Genomic DNA, 20,432 nt, shown 5'->3' on the forward strand with positions numbered 1-20,432 from the left:
TTAATTTCTTCCCAGCGGGCACATGAGAGGCATTCAGAAGCAAAATAAAGAAAACTGAACGGCCACGTTTTGCTCGCAACTGTATAATTATGACGAAGCGGTTTCTCGTGATGACACTTGTGAGGACAATCTGCGGGACACAATCGGAAATCCATTAAGAGGACCACAATGGGCCACGCGGCCGCTTGCCGCCGCACGCCCTCATTGCTCGTCTGGCAGGGTGGGATGAGGCTGCAGGGCGATTAAACACCGAGAAGGGAACGTGCTTTGTGGCGGGAGGTGCCAGAAAGCGAAGTTTTCGCCCGTTTAATGCACCTAAAAACGCAGAGTGGGCTCCAGCGCACAACTCTAAGCGTGCCTCGTACAGTTTTTAATGTGTTTTTCAGTTTGCTACACAGCAAAGTATGTTGGTCAAGAGCCGGACTTGCAGTCTGGAGGAAGCAGGTACAAAGCGACTTCCAGCGATCCAGATTCAGCTGCCACGTGCTCACTTGATGCGAATGACAGGATGCTAGAAGCATTCAACAGCATAGATCGCGAAAATATTTCTGTATTTAAGACATCCGATTTCGGCGGATTTTTGATTGTCATCTTCAGGTATTAAAACTCTTAGTTGTGAAACTTATTCATTTTACCTTGGACCTCACCTCAGGTTGTCATGTGGATAAACGTAAAATGAATACCTTTCAGAACAAAAAGATTTTTGAGATCTGAAGATGACAGCAAAGTCTGTCGAAACCGGTTGTCTTAAATAAAGAAATATTTTATGCGATCTAAGTTGTTGAATGTTTTTAGCAAGTAAAACAGATCGCTCCTTCAGTATTCTCAAAATGTCAGGATGATTTCCTCGAAAAGGCCATAGCCAACTCGGTTCCTGTTTCTTGGCCGACTCTTCCGTTTCATAATTTGTCACTGGGTGAACACCTCAGTGTGTGAACAGCCCACCTACTGTTTGACCAGAGCAATTCTTATTGCCTTCGTAACGGTTTATTCATGATTGATTAAGAGAAAATTCTAAATATGTTGTCTTTTTATTTTAGTTTCGGACAGCATGTAAAGTACCCCTTCCGTTTAAGCCACATTTTATTTCCTTATATTCCAGTTTTACAAATATGTATCGCGTCTGCAGATATGTAGCGTTCAGTGAGTAAAGTGGTACTGCAGAACGCACAGTCGGGAGTAAGATTTCAGTTCTCACGCTGGCTGAAGGAGCCGGTGGACTGTGGCGTTACCAGCGGATGATGATGTGAGGCGCTGTGGCTAAACGCCCGTTACGTCAGCAGCTAGATACGTAGGAAAAGCACAATTATTCTAGCGCGACGTAAGTAATCTTGCTAATAAAAGTCGCTTTTTCCGATGCAGAGATTAGGAGAAGGCTACACGTCGTAAGTACGTTCTTACAACAATATTACAACGCCAGAAATCGAGCATATTAATAAATAAACGAATAAGGTTTGAACTAAAGAAAATGTACGACCGGTTACGCAATATCACGAGTGTAAGTACTAGCTGTAGGCTGCGCACTTTAGTCGCCGGTCGCCAAGAGGATGCCTTCTGATCTAATTCTATCACAACACCATGCTCTCAGGAAATTGTTAGTTTTCATTTAATCATTAATAATTGTGTCGATATTCTCAGTTTATGGTGTTTAGTAAATAAGTACTTCATAATGGCATTCCTTTCGAATCTTAATCCGGATAATAAAGCTTCCCGCTTTATCACTTAGAGTCACAAGAGATGGAATTGTAATTTACAAAGAACTCGACGGCTCTGGTACTGCTTCTGAGAGGGACATAAACTTTGAAAGCCTCTCGGCAAAATGGGTAGAATAAATTGTACAATCGTACACGACGACTCGCTAAGACGGAAAAGCACGGCCAGTCAGAGTGAGCCTCTTACGTCATCCTCTACGGGTTCACTGGCTAAACTCAGACATTTCTGGAGATTTGCCAAAAGTTAGGGATTCTTGTGAGCACCCTCTCCCACGGCGCCCAAGGAAGTAACTGTGAAGACGCAATTGTTATAGTTACGTATACCTTTCGTAATTTTTATCTCGTCTCTTTACATTAAATGAGTCTGAAAGGTATTTATTTATTTACAAACAATGCAATAGGGAAGTTTACAAATACCATTGTATTTAAATAATTGTACAAAGGTACATTACGTGTCAAAAAACAAGTCACTATAAATGAATGCAGGTGAAAACTACAATTGGGACTTTGGTAGAGGACTTTGCGTCCCTGAACGAAGCGTTGTAAAACGTTGTGTTACTTTGTTCAGTCGCTACCAAGTCAGGAAAACAAAGAAAATAAATACGTTCGAGAGCATGCCACAGGCTGTTTAATGAACCTCGAACACCCTTGCATTTCATTAGGCTGTATCATGTATTGTTCTCAAAATCTGACGCTACAATTGCAGGAATGAAACACGCAAATTTGGTAAGTCTCAAGAGCAGACTGCATTGAACTGTGGGTGAAGGGAATGAGGTGTGGTTCGACTACTGAAATAAGGAATGTTAGATCCGACTGGGGAGAGGGTTGGAGGGGGGGGATCGTGAGATACGATACACTTAGTTTAGTTAAAGGTAAGTTTTTTTTGAGCAGTTACTACATGAGCCTACTTGAATAATAAACGGTTATGAAAACACAATAAATAATCCTGAGCTAATAACGAGCATGAAAAAGGATGCAGGGTGGGTGAATACGGGATTCTCGTAGCGAGACTGCATACCGTAACTCCCAAATCCACCAGAAATAAACGAAAAATATGTCTATTCATAAAAAGCAGATAAAAATTCGCTCTGCACATTCCTGGGAGAATCTCCACTCCTTTCAAATTAACAATGTAAATGTAAAACAGATCTGTCTTGAAAGCAAAGAAATAGTATAGACAGCATGTAACAGATCTATACCAAATAAATTAACAAAAGATGGAGCCGATCCACCATGGTACTCAAAACAGGTAGGAATACTGCTGCAGAAACAACGAGAAAAGCATGCCAAATCTAAACGAACGTAAAACCCGCAAGATTGGCGATCTTTTACAGAAGCTCCAAATTTAGAGCGGACCTCAAAGTGAGATGCTTATAACAGTTTCCACAACGAACATTTGTCTCGAAACCTGGCAGAAAATCCAAACAGTTTCTAGCCGCATGTAAAGTATATTAGCTGCAGGACACAATCAATGCCTTCTCTCCGTGGTAGCAATGAAAATACTATCTACGACATTGCTGCCAAAGCAGAGTTACTAAACGCAGCCTTCCCGTAACACTTTACCAAGGAAGACGAAGTAAATATTCGAGGTTTCTAATTAAGAACAGCTTCCAATATGAGTAACTTAGAAATAGATATCTTCGGAGTAGTGAAGAAACTTAAATCACTTGATAAAAGCAAGTCTTCCGGTCCAGATTGTATACCAGTTAGGTTCCTTTCAGCTTATGCTAACGCAATACTGAATTTAAAAAAAAAAAAAAAAAATGGTTCAAATGGCTCTGAGGACTATGGGACTTAACTGCAGTTGTGATCAGTCCCCTAGAACTTAGAACCACTTAAACCTAACTAACCTACGGACATCACACACATCCATGCCCGAGGCAGGATTCGGACCTGCGACCGTAGCGGTCACGCGGCTCCAGACCGTAGCGCCTAGAACCGCTCGGGCACTCCGGCCGGCACACTGAATTACAGACTCATCATTAACGTTGATATGATGTATGATTTTTGAACATATATTGTGTTCGAATGTTGTAAATTACTTAGAAGGAAACAGCCTAGCGGCACTCAGTCAACATGGATTTAGAAAACATCTTTCTTGTGAAACACAACTAGCTATTTACTCACATGAAGTGTTGAGTGCTATCGACAATGGATTGCAAATTGAATCCGTATTTCTGCATTTCCGGAAGGCCTTTGACACCGTGCCTCACAAGCGGCTTGTAATCATATTTCGTGCTGGTGAAATATCGTCTGTTTTGCGATTGGATTCGCGATTTCCTGACAGAGGTCACTATGTAGAAACTGACGGAATGTCACTGAGTAAAAAAGTGATTTGTGGCGTTCGCTAAGGGTGTGTTATAGGCCTCTGCTGAAACTTCCTGGCAGATTAAAACTGCGTGCCTGACCGAGACTCGCACTCGGGACCTTTGCCTTTCGCGGGCAAGTGCTCTACCAACTGCGACACCCAAGCACGACTCACGACCCTTCCTCACAGTTTCAATTCTACCAGTACCTCGTCTCCTACCTTCCAAACTTCACAGAAGCTCTTCAGCGGGAAGTTTAATATCAGCGCACACTCCGCTGCAGACTGAAAATTTCATTCAGGCCTCTGTTGTTCCTTATACATATAAACGATTTAGGAGACAACCTGAGCAGCCGTTTTACGTTTTTTATCGTGTAGTAAAGTATTTAGAAACAACTGCAACGATTTAGGTAAGATATTTGTATGGTGCGATAGTTGGCAATTGACCCTAAATAATGAAAAGTGTGAAGTCATTCAGATAAGCGCTAAAAGGAACACTTTAAACTTCGGTTCCACGATAAATCAGTCAAATATAAAGGTCGTTAATTCAACTAAATACCTAGGACTTACAATCACGTACAACTTACATTCGAGAACAACATATGGAATATGTTGTGGAAAAGGCGAACCAAAGAGTGGGTTTTATTGGGAGAACACTTAGGAGATGCAAAAGTTCTACTTCATAGACTGCCTTACACTACGCCTATTCGTCCTCTTTTGGAGTACTGCAAATGAAAAATATAGATGCCTCATTTGCATGTAAAGTTCGAATGACTCAACCGTTATTTACGTCCCCGCAGATGTGAAATACACTACTGGGATACTTACCAGACTGGATTAACGGAGTACATCGAGAAAGTTCAGAGAAGGGCACCACGTTTTGTACTATCGAGAAATATGGGAGACAGTGTCAAGGACATGATACAGGATTTGGATTGGAAATCATTACGATAAAGGCGTTTTCCGTTGCGGTGGGATCTTGTTGCGAAATTTCGATCAGAAAGTTTCTCCTCAGAATGCGAAAATATTTCGTTCGACGCCGACCTACAAGAGGAGAAACGACCATCACAATAAAATAAGGGAAATAAGACATTACACGGAAATATACAGGTGTTCGTTTCTTCCATGCGCTGTTCGAGAGTGGAATAATAGAGAATTGGTGTGAAGGTGTTTGGATGAACCTTCTGCACAGGGAGTTAAGTGTGATTTGCAGAGTAGCCTGTAGAAGTAGATGTAGATGTAGATGTAGATGTAGATATTAATGATTACCTGAAAAGCTCCACTGGTCACTTTGGAGAGGTAGAGGTGATGTAGAAGTAGCACCATGTGGTCGTGTGGCCCTTTACAGCAAGAGAAAGTCTTTGCAATAAAAATTGAGTGGATCTGCATAGAATCAGTGATGCAATGTGGGTCCACATGGAGGTTTAACAGAATGGCAGAAAAGGAACTAGCTTTGTACAATGGCAGGATTTTGCATCCGGCGGCACCAGCCGTTAGCAGGGAGCCACGTACGCTAGCCTGTTTCCCGCGATTTTTAATGTGGGCGTTGCCAAATCCGCATGGAGCGGGGGGGGGGGGGGGGGGGGGAAAGGAAATTTGTTCTAGAAGGTTCGACGGGAGAAACCAACCTTGAGTCTGTGATTTACCGGAGAAAGTACTTGGTCCGTTTCAGTAGAACACGAGACTCAATATTTGATTAACCTCACATTGATTGAAAGAATCCACTGGATAAGTTCATGATGTAGGGTGTTCTTACTGGGGGAACAGTTAATGTTTCTTTATACTTTGTACTCTAAACACCTCCTCCAGGGTGGCATTTCTTAGTGACAGAGCCACATTTTAAGATATTGCTTTAAGTATTCCATTGCGTAATTAATATACTTATAGATAGCCTTCGTTCGCATACATCGAAACTCACAGTAGGGAGATATAAAATCACTACACACGGATAACTAAGTAGGCGGACGATTGCAGGAGTGTTAGCATGTTTGTCCTCACCACAGCACGAATGCAATTGGCCACAGAGCCGTGCTGCAGCTCGCGTTGGTGCTGTTTGTAGGTTTCCGCCCTCCTGTTGGAGGCCAGACCGTATCCTTTAGTTGGCACGGTTGCGGTTGTTTGTCTTCTTCTCGTCTTGACTGGCGCCACTCGTTTCGCAAGTGTTGCCTGTCCGCTAGTGGCAGCAGCGGAGGTTATCGATACGTAGTAACTGCTGCCCTATCTTTGAGGCGACGTCGTCGATTTTCCGTGTCGTGCGAGTGGCGCAGTACGGTTGGTGACTTAGGAGGAGCCTGGTCCGCAAAGTGCGAGAACACACCGGGACCGCTGGCAGCGCTCATGGACTGCCGGGTGGAAGGGCTGTGGTCACGAGGGTGCACGACCTCGTCGTAAACCAGATAAGATGAGTGCATTTCAATTCAAGTAGAGAAACCTCCACCATTGTGACACCTCGCGACTCTCCAGTGACTTGGGTTCGTGTTGCTCCTCGAAGTGTCACCGAGGCGAAGAGCAGCGAGTGGAGTGTTTGGAAAAAGTGGATCTGATTATCTTCCCTCGACTTCTTATTACTATTTACTTATTACTATTTACTTACCTTTTGTTAAGTTCAACCAGTGGTATTTTCTTGCCTGGTGGCTACTAACGCCCCATTTACCTTTCCTGGGGGGTTAGAGTGTGTAACGGAAGTGTCTGGTAAGGCATGTAGTTTTGACAGCTTTCTTGATTGTAGGCCGTTTGTGATTCTTCTACTCTGGTGGTAGTGATTCCTTTCTCATTCCGGGCGCTCTAAGCACAGTATTCTGGGGGTGTAGTGTTGTCCACCGATTACGGCTTTGGCGTGTTGTTCAATTCTTGCATTTGGTTTACTAGACGTCAGGTAGCTTCAACAAGACTGTCATTCGTCATTCGTCATTCGTCATTCGTCATTCGTCATTCGTCATTCGTCATTCGTCATTCGTCATTCGTCATTCGTCATTCGTCATTCGTCATTCGTCATTCGTCATTCGTCATTCGTCATTCGTCATTCGTCATTCGTCATTCGTCATTCGTCATTCGTCATTCGTCATTCGTCATTCGTCATTCGTCATTCGTCATTCGTCATTCGTCATTCGTCATTCGTCATTCGTCATTCGTCATTCGTCATTCGTCATTCGTCATTCGTCATTCGTCATTCGTCATTCGTCATTCGTCATTCGTCATTCGTCATTCGTCATTCGTCATTCGTCATTCGTCATTCGTCATTCGTCATTCGTCAGATCGCCAAAAGTCTGAGGTACCGTCTTGTGAAGTGAATGCAACTCTTGGCTGCCTATCTCATCGCCCGCGAAAGTGTTTGTTGCTAGACCTTCTCAGAGTTCGATTCCTGGAGCACCATCTGTGACTGGTCCTTGTCTTTTATTGTATTATTTATTACCATACCTTGTAACACTTAGATTAAAGGTTATGTATGTCTAGTTAATAGTTCTGGTCGCCTTCTGGAATAAATCTAGCAGTGTAAGGATTGTGTTACAAGGTTACCGTCATCTTATTTCACCCGTTTGGTAATCAGTTGCTTGTTTCTTTTAATTAACCTTTGCTTGTATTTGCCGTTTTACAGCAGGTTTGTAAATTTTTTTATAGAATTGCCGTTCATGGCGTGTAAGGCCTTCAGTCGTGATTGTGGTCATTTGCTTTGGAAAAAAAATTCGATATTTGTATTTTAGCAGCAAGCCTTAAAACCTTATTTACTGCCATTCCTGGCGTCTGATACCTTCTGCTGTGTTTGTGGCCTCTTACTTTTTAATATTTCAATACTGTAAATTGTAATTGCAGCGAGTTCTTAAACATTCTTAATTTATTGCCATTCTTGTTGTGTAAGGCCTTCAGCTGTGATCACAGTGGCTTGTTCTTTTTAAACATTCTCTGTATGTATTTTATGGTGATTTGCTAAATTGTAACGCACTCAAAACACTATTATTTACAGGTGTTTATTCCTTCATTAATAACGTGTCGTACTTTTTATTTATTGCCGAGTCTGCAATTACTGTTTATGGCCCCGTCCAAAATGTCCGCAGCTCGTGGTCGTGCGGTAGCGTTCTCGCTTCCCACGCCCGGGGTTCCCGGGTTCGATTCCCGGCAGGGTCAGGGATTTTCTCTGCCTCGAGATGACTCGGTGTTGTGTGATGTCCTTAGGTTAGTTAGGTTTAAGTATTTCAAAGTTCTCGGGGACTGATGACCATAGATGTTAAGTCCCATAGTGCTCAGAGCCATTTGAACCAACCCGTCCACGATCGTAACCGAATCCTGACTTCCCTTGACAACTAGGTTTCAGCCGCTTTGTCGATGTAGTAATGTGGACGATCCAACGTGTCTACAAGAAATGGTGTACTACTTTAAAAAATGTCACATGGCGTAGAACATTGGTCGTAAACGACAGAGCCTACAGACAGACAGACAGACAGAGCCTACAGACAGACAGACAGACAGAGCCTACAGACAGACAGACAGACAGAGCCTACAGACAGACAGACAGACAGAGCCTACAGACAGACAGACAGACAGAGCCTACAGACAGACAGACAGACAGAGCCTACAGACAGACAGACAGACAGAGCCTACAGACAGACAGACAGACAGAGCCTACAGACAGACAGACAGACAGAGCCTACAGACAGACAGACAGACAGAGCCTACAGACAGACAGACAGACAGAGCCTACAGACAGACAGACAGACAGAGCCTACAGACAGACAGACAGACAGAGCCTACAGACAGACAGACAGACAGAGCCTACAGACAGACAGACAGACAGAGCCTACAGACAGACAGACAGACAGAGCCTACAGACAGACAGACAGACAGAGCCTACAGACAGACAGACAGACAGAGCCTACAGACAGACAGACAGACAGAGCCTACAGACAGACAGACAGACAGAGCCTACAGACAGACAGACAGACAGAGCCTACAGACAGACAGACAGACAGAGCCTACAGACAGACAGACAGACAGAGCCTACAGACAGACAGACAGACAGAGCCTACAGACAGACAGACAGACAGAGCCTACAGACAGACAGACAGACAGAGCCTACAGACAGACAGACAGACAGAGCCTACAGACAGACAGACAGACAGAGCCTACAGACAGACAGACAGACAGAGCCTACAGACAGACAGACAGACAGAGCCTACAGACAGACAGACAGACAGAGCCTACAGACAGACAGACAGACAGAGCCTACAGACAGACAGACAGACAGAGCCTACAGACAGACAGACAGACAGAGCCTACAGACAGACAGACAGACAGAGCCTACAGACAGACAGACAGACAGAGCCTACAGACAGACAGACAGACAGAGCCTACAGACAGACAGACAGACAGAGCCTACAGACAGACAGACAGACAGAGCCTACAGACAGACAGACAGACAGAGCCTACAGACAGACAGACAGACAGAGCCTACAGACAGACAGACAGACAGAGCCTACAGACAGACAGACAGAGCCTACAGACAGACAGACAGAGCCTACAGACAGACAGACAGAGCCTACAGACAGACAGACAGAGCCTACAGACAGACAGACAGAGCCTACAGACAGACAGACAGAGCCTACAGACAGACAGACAGAGCCTACAGACAGACAGACAGAGCCTACAGACAGACAGACAGAGCCTACAGACAGACAGACAGAGCCTACAGACAGACAGACAGAGCCTACAGACAGACAGACAGAGCCTACAGACAGACAGACAGAGCCTACAGACAGACAGACAGAGCCTACAGACAGACAGACAGAGCCTACAGACAGACAGACAGAGCCTACAGACAGACAGACAGAGCCTACAGACAGACAGACAGAGCCTACAGACAGACAGACAGAGCCTACAGACAGACAGACAGAGCCTACAGACAGACAGACAGAGCCTACAGACAGACAGACAGAGCCTACAGACAGACAGACAGAGCCTACAGACAGACAGACAGAGCCTACAGACAGACAGACAGAGCCTACAGACAGACAGACAGAGCCTACAGACAGACAGACAGAGCCTACAGACAGACAGACAGAGCCTACAGACAGACAGACAGAGCCTACAGACAGACAGACAGAGCCTACAGACAGACAGACAGAGCCTACAGACAGACAGACAGAGCCTACAGACAGACAGACAGAGCCTACAGACAGACAGACAGAGCCTACAGACAGACAGACAGAGCCTACAGACAGACAGACAGAGCCTACAGACAGACAGACAGAGCCTACAGACAGACAGACAGAGCCTACAGACAGACAGACAGAGCCTACAGACAGACAGACAGAGCCTACAGACAGACAGACAGAGCCTACAGACAGACAGACAGAGCCTACAGACAGACAGACAGAGCCTACAGACAGACAGACAGAGCCTACAGACAGACAGACAGAGCCTACAGACAGACAGACAGAGCCTACAGACAGACAGACAGAGCCTACAGACAGACAGAGCCTACAGACAGACAGAGCCTACAGACAGACAGAGCCTACAGACAGACAGAGCCTACAGACAGACAGAGCCTACAGACAGACAGAGCCTACAGACAGACAGAGCCTACAGACAGACAGAGCCTACAGACAGACAGAGCCTACAGACAGACAGAGCCTACAGACAGACAGAGCCTACAGACAGACAGAGCCTACAGACAGAGCCTACAGACAGAGCCTACAGACAGAGCCTTTTTCTTGTGGTTTGAGGGCGCACAACTTCAATGGTCATTAGCGCCCTGACTACTCTAAGAATGCACCGCGAGTCACAAGTTGACAACAACAACTAAAAGGGAAAACACGATAAAAGACAGACTGACAGGCATTGGATTAAAAAACAACATCAAATGTCCTTAGCGAGGTTTGTCAAATTGATAAAACAAAGAACACGAGCAGCTGCTCGTGGGTTATCCGCTAAAATGGCATCGAAAGTATTAGGGAGGTTAAGATCGAGGCGCAGTGTGTTAAGATCTGGACAGGACATTAAAATGTGTCTAACCGTCAGCAAGTGCCCACATGGGCAGAACGGCGCCGGCGCAGCCGTCAGCAGATGGCGATGGCTGAACCGGCAGTGTCCTATTCTTAACCGGGCCAAAACTACCTCCTCCCGCCGAGAAGGGCGTGAGGAGGACGTCCAAGCCACGGGAAGAGGTTTTAAGGCCCGAAGCTTGTTGTCTGTAAGTGCAGCCCAATCGGCATGCCACAGCGATAAAATGCGCCGACAAATGACCCTGCTAAAATCATACGAAGGGACACAACAAGAAGCTGTCCGAGGCTGGAGGACCGCAGCCTTGGCCGCGGCATCTGCAGCTTCGCTCCCAGGGATACCGACATGGCCAGGAACCCACATAAAGCTAACCAGAGAACCGACGTCCACCAGCTGCTGAAGAGAGCGTTGGATCCGGTGTACGAAAGGGTGAACCGGGTACGGATCACTGAGGCTCTGGATGGCGCTCAGGGAATCTGAGCATATGACATAAGCAGAATGTCGGTGGCGGCAGATGTAAAGAACAGCCTGGTAGAGGGCAAAGAGCTCAGCTGTGAAGACCGAACAATGGCCATGGAGCCGGTATTTGAAACTTTGTGCCCGACAATAAAGGAACACCCGACCCCGTCATTGGTCTTAGAGCCATCTGTATAAATGAAAGTCATGTTGATGAACTTCGAACGAAGTTCCAAAAAACGGGAGTGGTAGACCGAACCGGGGGTAACCTCTTTTGGGAGCGAGCTGAGGTCAAGGTGAACGCGGACCTGAGCCTGGAGCCAAGGTGGCGTGTGGCTCTCGCCCACTCTAAAGGTTGCAGGGAGTGAAAAATTAAGGTGTTGAAGGAGGCGACGAAAGCGAACTCCAGGGGGTAGCAGGGCAGACATACAACCCGTATTGACGGTCGAGAGAGTCGTCAAAAAAGGAACGGTAAGACGGATGGTCGGGCATTGACAGTAGCCGACAGGCATACCGACAAAGCAGTATATCGCGCCGGTAGGTGAGTGGCAATTCGCCAGCGTCAGCATGAAGACTCTCTACGGGACTAGTATTAAATGCTCCGATCGCAAGTCGTAAACCCCGATGTTGTATGGAGTTGAGGCGGCGTAAGATGGATGGCCGTGCAGAGGAGTATACGAAGCTTCCATAATCCAGCTCGGAGCGGACGATCGACCGATATAGACGAAGTAGGACGGTTCGATCCGCTCCCCACGACATACCACTGAGAACACGAAGGACATTTAAAGAACGGGTACAACGGGCGGCCAAATATGACATGTGGAGACCAGCTAAGTTTCCTGTCAAATGTAAGGCCTAAAAATTTGGTTGTCTCCACGATTGGGAGAGCAACGGGACCGAGTCGTAAGGACGGTGGGAGAAACTCTTTGTAGCGCCAGAAGTTAATACAGACCGTCTTCTCGGCAGAAAAACGGAAGCCATTGGCGACACTCCAGGAGTAAAGACGGTCAAGAGAACGCTGAAGACAGCGCTCCAGGACACGTGTACACTGCGCGCTGCAATAGATGGTAAAATCGTCCACAAAAAGGGAGCCTGATACATCAGCTGAGAGGCAATCCATTATTGGATTGATCGCGATGGCGAAGAGAGCGACGCTCAAAACTGAGCCCTGTGGCACCCCATTCTCCTGGCGAAAGGTGTCGGACAGGACAGAACCCACACGTACCCTAAACTGTCGATCCATTAAAAAGGAACGAATAAAAAGAGGGAGGCGACCGCGAAGGCCCCATGTATGCATGGTGCGGAGAATGCCCGCCCTCCAACAGGTGTTGTAAGCCTTCTCCAAATGAAAGAACACAGCCGCGGTCGGGCGCTTCCGCAAGAAGTTATTCATAATGAAGGTCGACAAGGTAACCAGATGGTCAACAGCAGAGCGGCGCCTACGAAATCCACGTTGTACATTGGTAAGTAGGCGTCGAGATTCGAGCAGCCGAACCAATCGAGAGTTAACCATTCGCTCCATCACTTTACAGACACAGCTGGTAAGCGAGATAGGTCGATAACTGGAAGGCAAGTGCTTGTCCTTCCCCGGCTTAGGAATCGGGACAACAATAGACTCGCGCCAGCATGCGGGAACATGTCCCTCAATCCAGATGCGATTGTATGTACGAAGAAGAAAACCTTTACCCGCAGGAGAATGGTTCAACATCTGAATATGAATAGAATCAGGCCCTGGAGCGGAGGACCGTGATCGGCCAAGTGCGTTTTCGAGTTCCCGCATGGTGAATGGGGCATTATAACTTTCACAATTCGAGGAGCGGAAGTTAGGTGGCCAAGCCGCCTCTGCCTGTTTGCGGGGGAGGAAGGCGGGGTGGTAATGAGCGGAGCTCGAAACCTCTGCGAAAAAGCGGCCGAAGGCATTGGAGACAGCCTCAGGGGCCACAAGGACGTCATTCGCGACCTTCAAGCCAGAAACTGGTGAGTGGACCTTAGTGCCAGATAGCCGGCGCAGGCTACCCCAGACAACAGAAGAAGGAGTAAAACTGTTGAAGGTGCGTGTGAAAGCAGCCCATCTGGCTTTCTTGCTTTCTTTGATAATACGACGACACTGAGCACGTAATCGTTTATAATTGATACAATTCGCCACTGTAGGGTGGCGTTTAAATGTGCGTAAAGCACGTCGACGAGCACGTAAAGCGTCTCTACATGCTGCGGTCCACCAGGGGACCGGTACGCGACGTGGAGAAGTAGGGTGAGGGATGGAATATTCAGCAGCAGCGAGAATGACTTCCGTGAGGTGTGCTACCTGACGATCGCAGCTTGTGAAGGTTTGATCCTGAAAGGTCGACCTGGAAGAGAAGAGCCCCCAGTCTGCCTTGGAGATGGTCCAACTAGAGGAGCACGGAGAAGGGGTATGCTGCAGGAGATGGATAACACACGGGAAGTGGTCGCTCGAATATGTATCAGCAAGTGCATACCACTCAAACCGGCGTGCAAGTTGGGGAGTACATATAGAGAGGTCTAAATGGGAATAGGTGTGAGATGTGTCCGAAAGAAAAGTAGGGGCGCCAGTATTGAGGCAGACAAGATTGAGTTGGTTGAAAAGGTCTGCTAACAAGGAGCCCCTCGGGCAGGATGCTGGAGAGCCCCAAAGGGGATGGTGGGCATTGAAGTCTCCAGTTAACAAATATGGTGCAGGTAGCTGAGCAAAAAGTTGCATCATGTCTGCCCTGGTAACGGCAGATGACGATGGAGTGTAAACGGTACAACAGGAAAACGTAAAAGTGGGGAGAGTAATGCGGATGGCAACTACCTGCAGGCCGGTGTGCAACGTGATGGGATCGTAGTAAATATCATCCCGGACCAGCAACATTACCCCTCCATGAGCTGGGATACCTACCACAGGGGGTAGGTCTAAACGCACAGAGGTGTAGTGTGCCAAGGCAATTTGATCGCATGGGCGTAGCTTCGTTTCCTGGAGGGCTACGACGAGCGGACGGTGCAAGCGGAGCAGCAACTTCAAGTCCTCTCGGTTGGAGCGAATGCTGCGAATATTCCAGTGAATAAGTGCCATCGTAAGAAAAGGAAGATGAAAGAAGGGGTCACCTCGAAGGCCGCTGAGGGCCTGGCTTCGAGCGAGCACTGCCACCGCTATCAGTAGGCGGACAGGCATCGTCCATTGGATCTATAGGTTCATCGGCCATCTCGGGAGGATGGCCGGGAGGGGGAGCTTCCTCCGCCGGTGAACGGCCACATGTACGGCTACCAGCCGTGCGGCCAGGCGAAACGGATGATGGCCTGGGGCGGCAACCGCTGGGTGGCGCAAGAGAAGAAATGCGCCGTGGCGGAGAAGGAGAACTGTGCTTCCTATGAGCCTTTTTGGAAGGACGTTTGGTGGAAGTACCGGTCGAAGGCTGGGAGGTCGAGGTACGTAGGAAGTCTGCACGGGATGGTTCCTTCTTGAAGGCCCGTGCATCTGACTTCGGGGTCTTCGTCTTAGCAGAAGCTGATGAAGGGGCTGGTGTCTGTGGGGTGATGGGAGGAAGAGGAGACGTCGACCGCGCGATCTTAGCACTGGACGAACGGACGACCGTGGTGCTGAAGGTCAGATCGCATGTCTGGGTTGCTACCTCCCTGGTAGTCCGAGGAGAAGCGAGGACAGTACTGTATTGTATTGTATTTCCCCGCTGGGAGCAGCGTGGGCTTCCTACTAGCCAATAGCTTGCGAGCAGCCGATGTGGACACTTTCTCTTTGACCCGAATTTCTTGGATACAGCGTTCTTCCTTATAGACAGGACAGTCGCGGGAGGATGCGGCATGGTCACCCTGACAGTTAACACAACGAGGAGACGGAGGTGGACAGTCACCCTCATGGGCATCCCTGCTACAAGTGACACATTTAGCCGCATTGGAAGAAGACTGTCGAGTGTGATTGAAACGCTGACACTGGTAGCAGCGCGTAGGTGTCGGGACATAGGGGCGAACAGAAATAACCTCGTAGCCCGCCTTGATGCGCGATGGCAGCTTAACACTATCGAAGGTCAAGAAAAGTGTCCGGGTCGGTACAAGGTCATTGTTGACCTTTTTCATAACCCTATGGACAGCCGTCACGCCCTGCTCAGCGAGGAAAGATTGAATCTCCTCGTCAGTCAATCCGTCGAGGGAGCTAGTATAGACTACACCACGAGACGAATTCAAAGTTCGGTGGGCCTCCACCCGGACAGGGAACGTGTACAGGAGTGTGGCCCGAAGCAGTTTTTGTGCCTGAAAGGCACTCTCAGTTTCTAGTAATAAGGTACCGTTACGCAACCTGGTACAAGATTTGACAGATCCGGCTATGGCATCTACGCCCTTCTGGATAACGAAAGGGTTGACAGAGGAAAAATCCTTTCCGTCCTCAGATCGAGAAACGGCGAGGAACTGTGGGGCAGGCGGTAGTACTTTTGTCACTGGTGGCTGGTCACGTTTCCGTTTTTGGGCAGAAGTCGAGAGAGATGGAGTAGAATCCATTGCGGAGGAATCCCCCATGATTGCCAGCGTCTCCGATGGCGCGCTCCTTCCTTGTGGGGACCCTCTCAGAGGGCACTCCCGCCTTAGGTGAATGTTCACACCTCAGGTCACACCTCCTGAGAAACAGACGGAGGGACCAATCGGCATGGTCAGAAGGTATCAGCTCAGGCAATCACCCCTCCCCGGGCCTGGCCTTTACCAGGGGGTACGCGCGTGCCTTCCATGTCTACCCAGGGTGGGGAATTACGCGTTACCCCGTCACCGGCTACGCGTGCGAACGCGTGGGTCGGCCTTCAGGCACGCACAGGGAGGAAGGAAGAAGAGGAAAAAGAAGAGAGAGAGGGAGAAAGAGGACAGACTGTCTCAAACGCCGAGGCGGAGACCAGAGAAGGCAAGGAGAAGAAGGCAATGAGACGAAGGCAATGAGAAGTCAAGGGAAAGAGTAAGGAAGACAGTGAGGCGGAGGATAGCAAAGAAAGGAACCAACCAAAGGAAGGAAGGAACGAGAAGTGAAAAACCAAAAAGACCACAATTATAGGTCGTGGAACCGTCCGTCTCCGGACGCAGGCGCTAACTACCCCCGTGAGGGGGATGGACTCCTTTTAGTCGCCTCTTACGACAGGCAGGAACACCTCGGGCCTATTCTAATCCCCGGACCCGCAGGGGGGACAGATACAGTCGCAACAGTCGCAACAGTCGCAACAGTCGCAACAGTCGCAACAGTCGCAACAGTCGCAACAGTCGCAACAGTCGCAACAGTCGCAACAGTCGCAACAGTCGCAACAGTCGCAACAGTCGCAACAGTCGCAACAGTCGCAACAGTCGCAACAGTCGCAACAGTCGCAACAGTCGCAACAGTCGCAACAGTCGCAACAGTCGCAACAGTCGCAACAGTCGCAACAGTCGCAACAGTCGCAACAGTCGCAACAGTCGCAACAGTCGCAACAGTCGCAACAGTCGCAACAGTCGCAACAGTCGCAACAGTCGCAACAGTCGCAACAGTCGCAACAGTCGCAACAGTCGCAACAGTCGCAACAGTCGCAACAGTCGCAACAGTCGCAACAGTCGCAACAGTCGCAACAGTCGCAACAGTCGCAACAGTCGCAACAGTCGCAACAGTCGCAACAGTCGCAACAGTCGCAACAGTCGCAACAGTCGCAACAGTCGCAACAGTCGCAACAGTCGCAACAGTCGCAACAGTAATAACAGTAATAACAGTAATAACAGGAATAACAGGAATAACAGGAATAACAGGAATAACAGGAATAACAGGAATAACAGGAATAACAGGAATAACAGGAATAACAGGAATAACAGGAATAACAGGAATAACAGGAATAACAGGAATAACAGGAATAACAGGAATAACAGGAATAACAGGAATAACAGGAATAACAGGAATAACAGGAATAACAGGAATAACAGGAATAACAGGAATAACAGGAATAATAATAATAATAATAACTCATTAAGTCCTATGTAGTTCTGCCTTGCTCTGAAACCACTATCCAACATGCTAAATAATACAAATTATGGATACAATATTACTGGAACATACCCACACAAAATCACACATTTGCTATACATGGATGATTTAAAACTACTGGTAGCAACAAATCAACAACTCAACCAATTACTGTAGATAACAGAAGTATTCTGCAAAGATATAAATATGGCTTTTGGAACAGACAAATGTAAGAAAAATAGCATAGTCAAGGGAAAACACACTAAACAAGAAGATTACACATTGGATAACCACAGCGACTGCATAGAAGCGATGGAAAAAAACAGATGCCTGTAAATATCTAGGATACAGACAAAAAATAGGAATAGATAATACAAATATTTAAGAACTAAAAGAAAAATATAGAGAAAGACTAACAAAAATACTGAAAACAGAATTGTCAGCAAGAAACAAGACAAAGCTATAAATATTTATGCTATACCAATATTGACCTACTCATTTGGAGTAGTGAAAGAGTAACACAGACCTAGAAGCACTCAATACACTAACACGGTCACAATGCCACAAATATAGAATACATCACATACATTCAGCAACAGAAAGATTCACATTAAGCAGAAAGGAAGGAGGAAGGGGATTTATCGACATAAAAAACCTATATTATGTACAGGTAGACAATTTAAGAAAATTATTTCTAGAACGAGCAGAAACTAGCAAAATACACAAAGCAATCACTCATATAAATACATCGGCTACACCACTGCAATTTCATAACCACTTCTACAACCTTCTAGATCACATAACATCAACAGATACGAAGAAAGTAAATTGGAAAAAGAAAACACTACATGGCAAGCACTCTTATATCTAACACAGCAACACATCGATCAAGATGCATCCAACACATGGCTAAGAAAAGGCAATATATACAGTGAGACGGAAGGATTCATGATTGCAATACAGGATCAAACAATAAACACCAGATATTACAGCAAGCATATTATTAAAGATCCCAATATCACAACAGATAAATGCAGACTTTGCAAACAACAAATAGAAACAGCAGATCACATCACAAGCGGATGTACAATACTAGCAAATACAGAATACCCCAGAAGACATGACAATGTAGCAAAAATAATACATCAACAGCTTGCCTTACAACAAACTTATAAAACATGTTCCCACATACAAGTATGCACCACAAAATGTACTGGAGAACAATGAATACAAATTATACTGGAACAAAACCATTATGACTGATAAAACAACACCACATAACAAACCTGACATCATACTCACCAATAGAAAGAAGAAATTAAAACAACTAATGGAAATATCCATACCCAATACAACAAATATACAAAAGAAAACAGGAGAAAAAATTGAAAAATACATCTCACTGGCTGAGAAGTCAGGGACATGTGGCATCAGGATAAAGTTGACATTATACCAATTATACTATGAACTACAGGAGTCATACCACACAATATCCACCAGTACATCAATGCAATACAGCTACATCCAAACTTACACATACAACTACAGAAATCCGTAATTATTGATACATGTTCAATCACCTGAAAGTTCCTAAATGCAATATAACATATACCGTACAGTTAAAAGGAAGTCACGCTTGATCAAGGTCCACGTCACTTTCCATTTTTGACCAGACATAACGTCTGAGAAAAGAAAGAAAGAAAATAATAATAATAATAATAATAATAATAATAATAATAATCCGACTTAAGTTTCGTTTAATAGGTTGGATAGAGAAATGTTGGGGCTATTGAGTCCCAGCCTTATATAAGTGGACAGCTGTTTCTTGGGAAGTTTGAATTTCAGGTCCAACGTGGCATTCATTTGTAAGCCGCGCGCCGAACAAGCTGGGCTGGAAAACTACTGCATTGTTCGGGTGAAATATTGTTATTCAATGAAATCAAACTAAATATTTTTTTTAAATTTAAGACTTTTCCAGAAAGTGTGTACTTAATTAAGAACAATTATTTCACTATTAACAACTAATTTTTGTTAGTTTAGTTTAAGTAGTTCTAAGTTCTAGGGGACTGATGACCTCAGATGTTAAGTCCCATAGTGCTCAGAACCATTTGAACCATTTTTGATACCCAGGAATTAAGAAACAAGTTAATAAGGCAATTTTGCCTTATCTTTGTCCGAATATCCTTTTTGTGTGAAAAATATGAAGGATGTGTTCTTGAGACTTGTGGCAACAACGGATCCTTTATTTCCTCATTGCGGAAATCACCTCTGAGGAAAGTGAAAACTGTTTTCGGAAGCTATTGCCCTCTTGGTGCCTACTGCAGAGATACTGTGGATGATGAAGAGTATGCAAAATTCGGTGAGGAAGAAGATGAAGAAGAAAATAAAAGTGAACAAGAAATATAAGAGTAAGAACACTAAGAAGACTTCTAAAACTTCCAGTTTTTGTTGCTAATATATATCTCCTGTAACAAAGACAGTAGTAGAGGCAGTTTGGTAATAAAGTTTACAATTAAAATTATAAATGTTCATCGAAAACATTTTGTCTACTTTGTTAATTTTTTCCAGATTCTTTTCGTCCTATTGGATACATCGCTTTGAATTTGCTAATTTTGATCTAAAAATCGTTATCACAAGGGTCAGAAACCCTATTACACCCATTCATGACCATATTTGAGCAATTATCGATGACAAACTGTTGGCTTTTCTTCTACATCTGTATGATGAATACGCTGCAGATACTGTCATATTCGAAGAACAAAACAGCTGTATTCACAGAGTTGCAGGCATACTTTCCGGGTTTGACGATCATTCGGATACGCTATCGGAAATCGACTGATCCGCTGAAACATTTGATCGTATCGCAGTGCAAAAGACTGGGACTATTTGCAACTGCAGACGATATGTAGCAATTAACATCCCCGCAATTTGGTAGCTCTACGGCATCAGCAGTGAGTGACAGCTGTATGTTGCATGCCTGGGCTTCCTCGCT

At 46.0% G+C, this 20,432-nt stretch overlaps 1 protein-coding gene across 1 annotated transcript in view; it reads left to right on the plus strand.

The window, feature by feature from the left end:
- The first annotated feature begins 168 nt into the window (after positions 1-168).
- LOC126088098 (trichohyalin-like) overlaps positions 169-20,432 on the plus strand; it is a 55,137-nt gene continuing 34,873 nt past the window's right edge. Inside the window, exons 1-2 of the mRNA XM_049906562.1 lie at positions 169-220; positions 8,432-10,734. Of these exons, the coding sequence (XP_049762519.1) occupies positions 169-220; positions 8,432-10,734 (2,355 nt within the window). The remainder of the gene's footprint in view (positions 221-8,431; positions 10,735-20,432) is intronic.

The sequence above is a fragment of the Schistocerca cancellata genome, chromosome 1 (genome assembly GCF_023864275.1).
Source record: "Schistocerca cancellata isolate TAMUIC-IGC-003103 chromosome 1, iqSchCanc2.1, whole genome shotgun sequence".
NCBI classification, from domain to species: domain Eukaryota; kingdom Metazoa; phylum Arthropoda; class Insecta; order Orthoptera; family Acrididae; genus Schistocerca; species Schistocerca cancellata.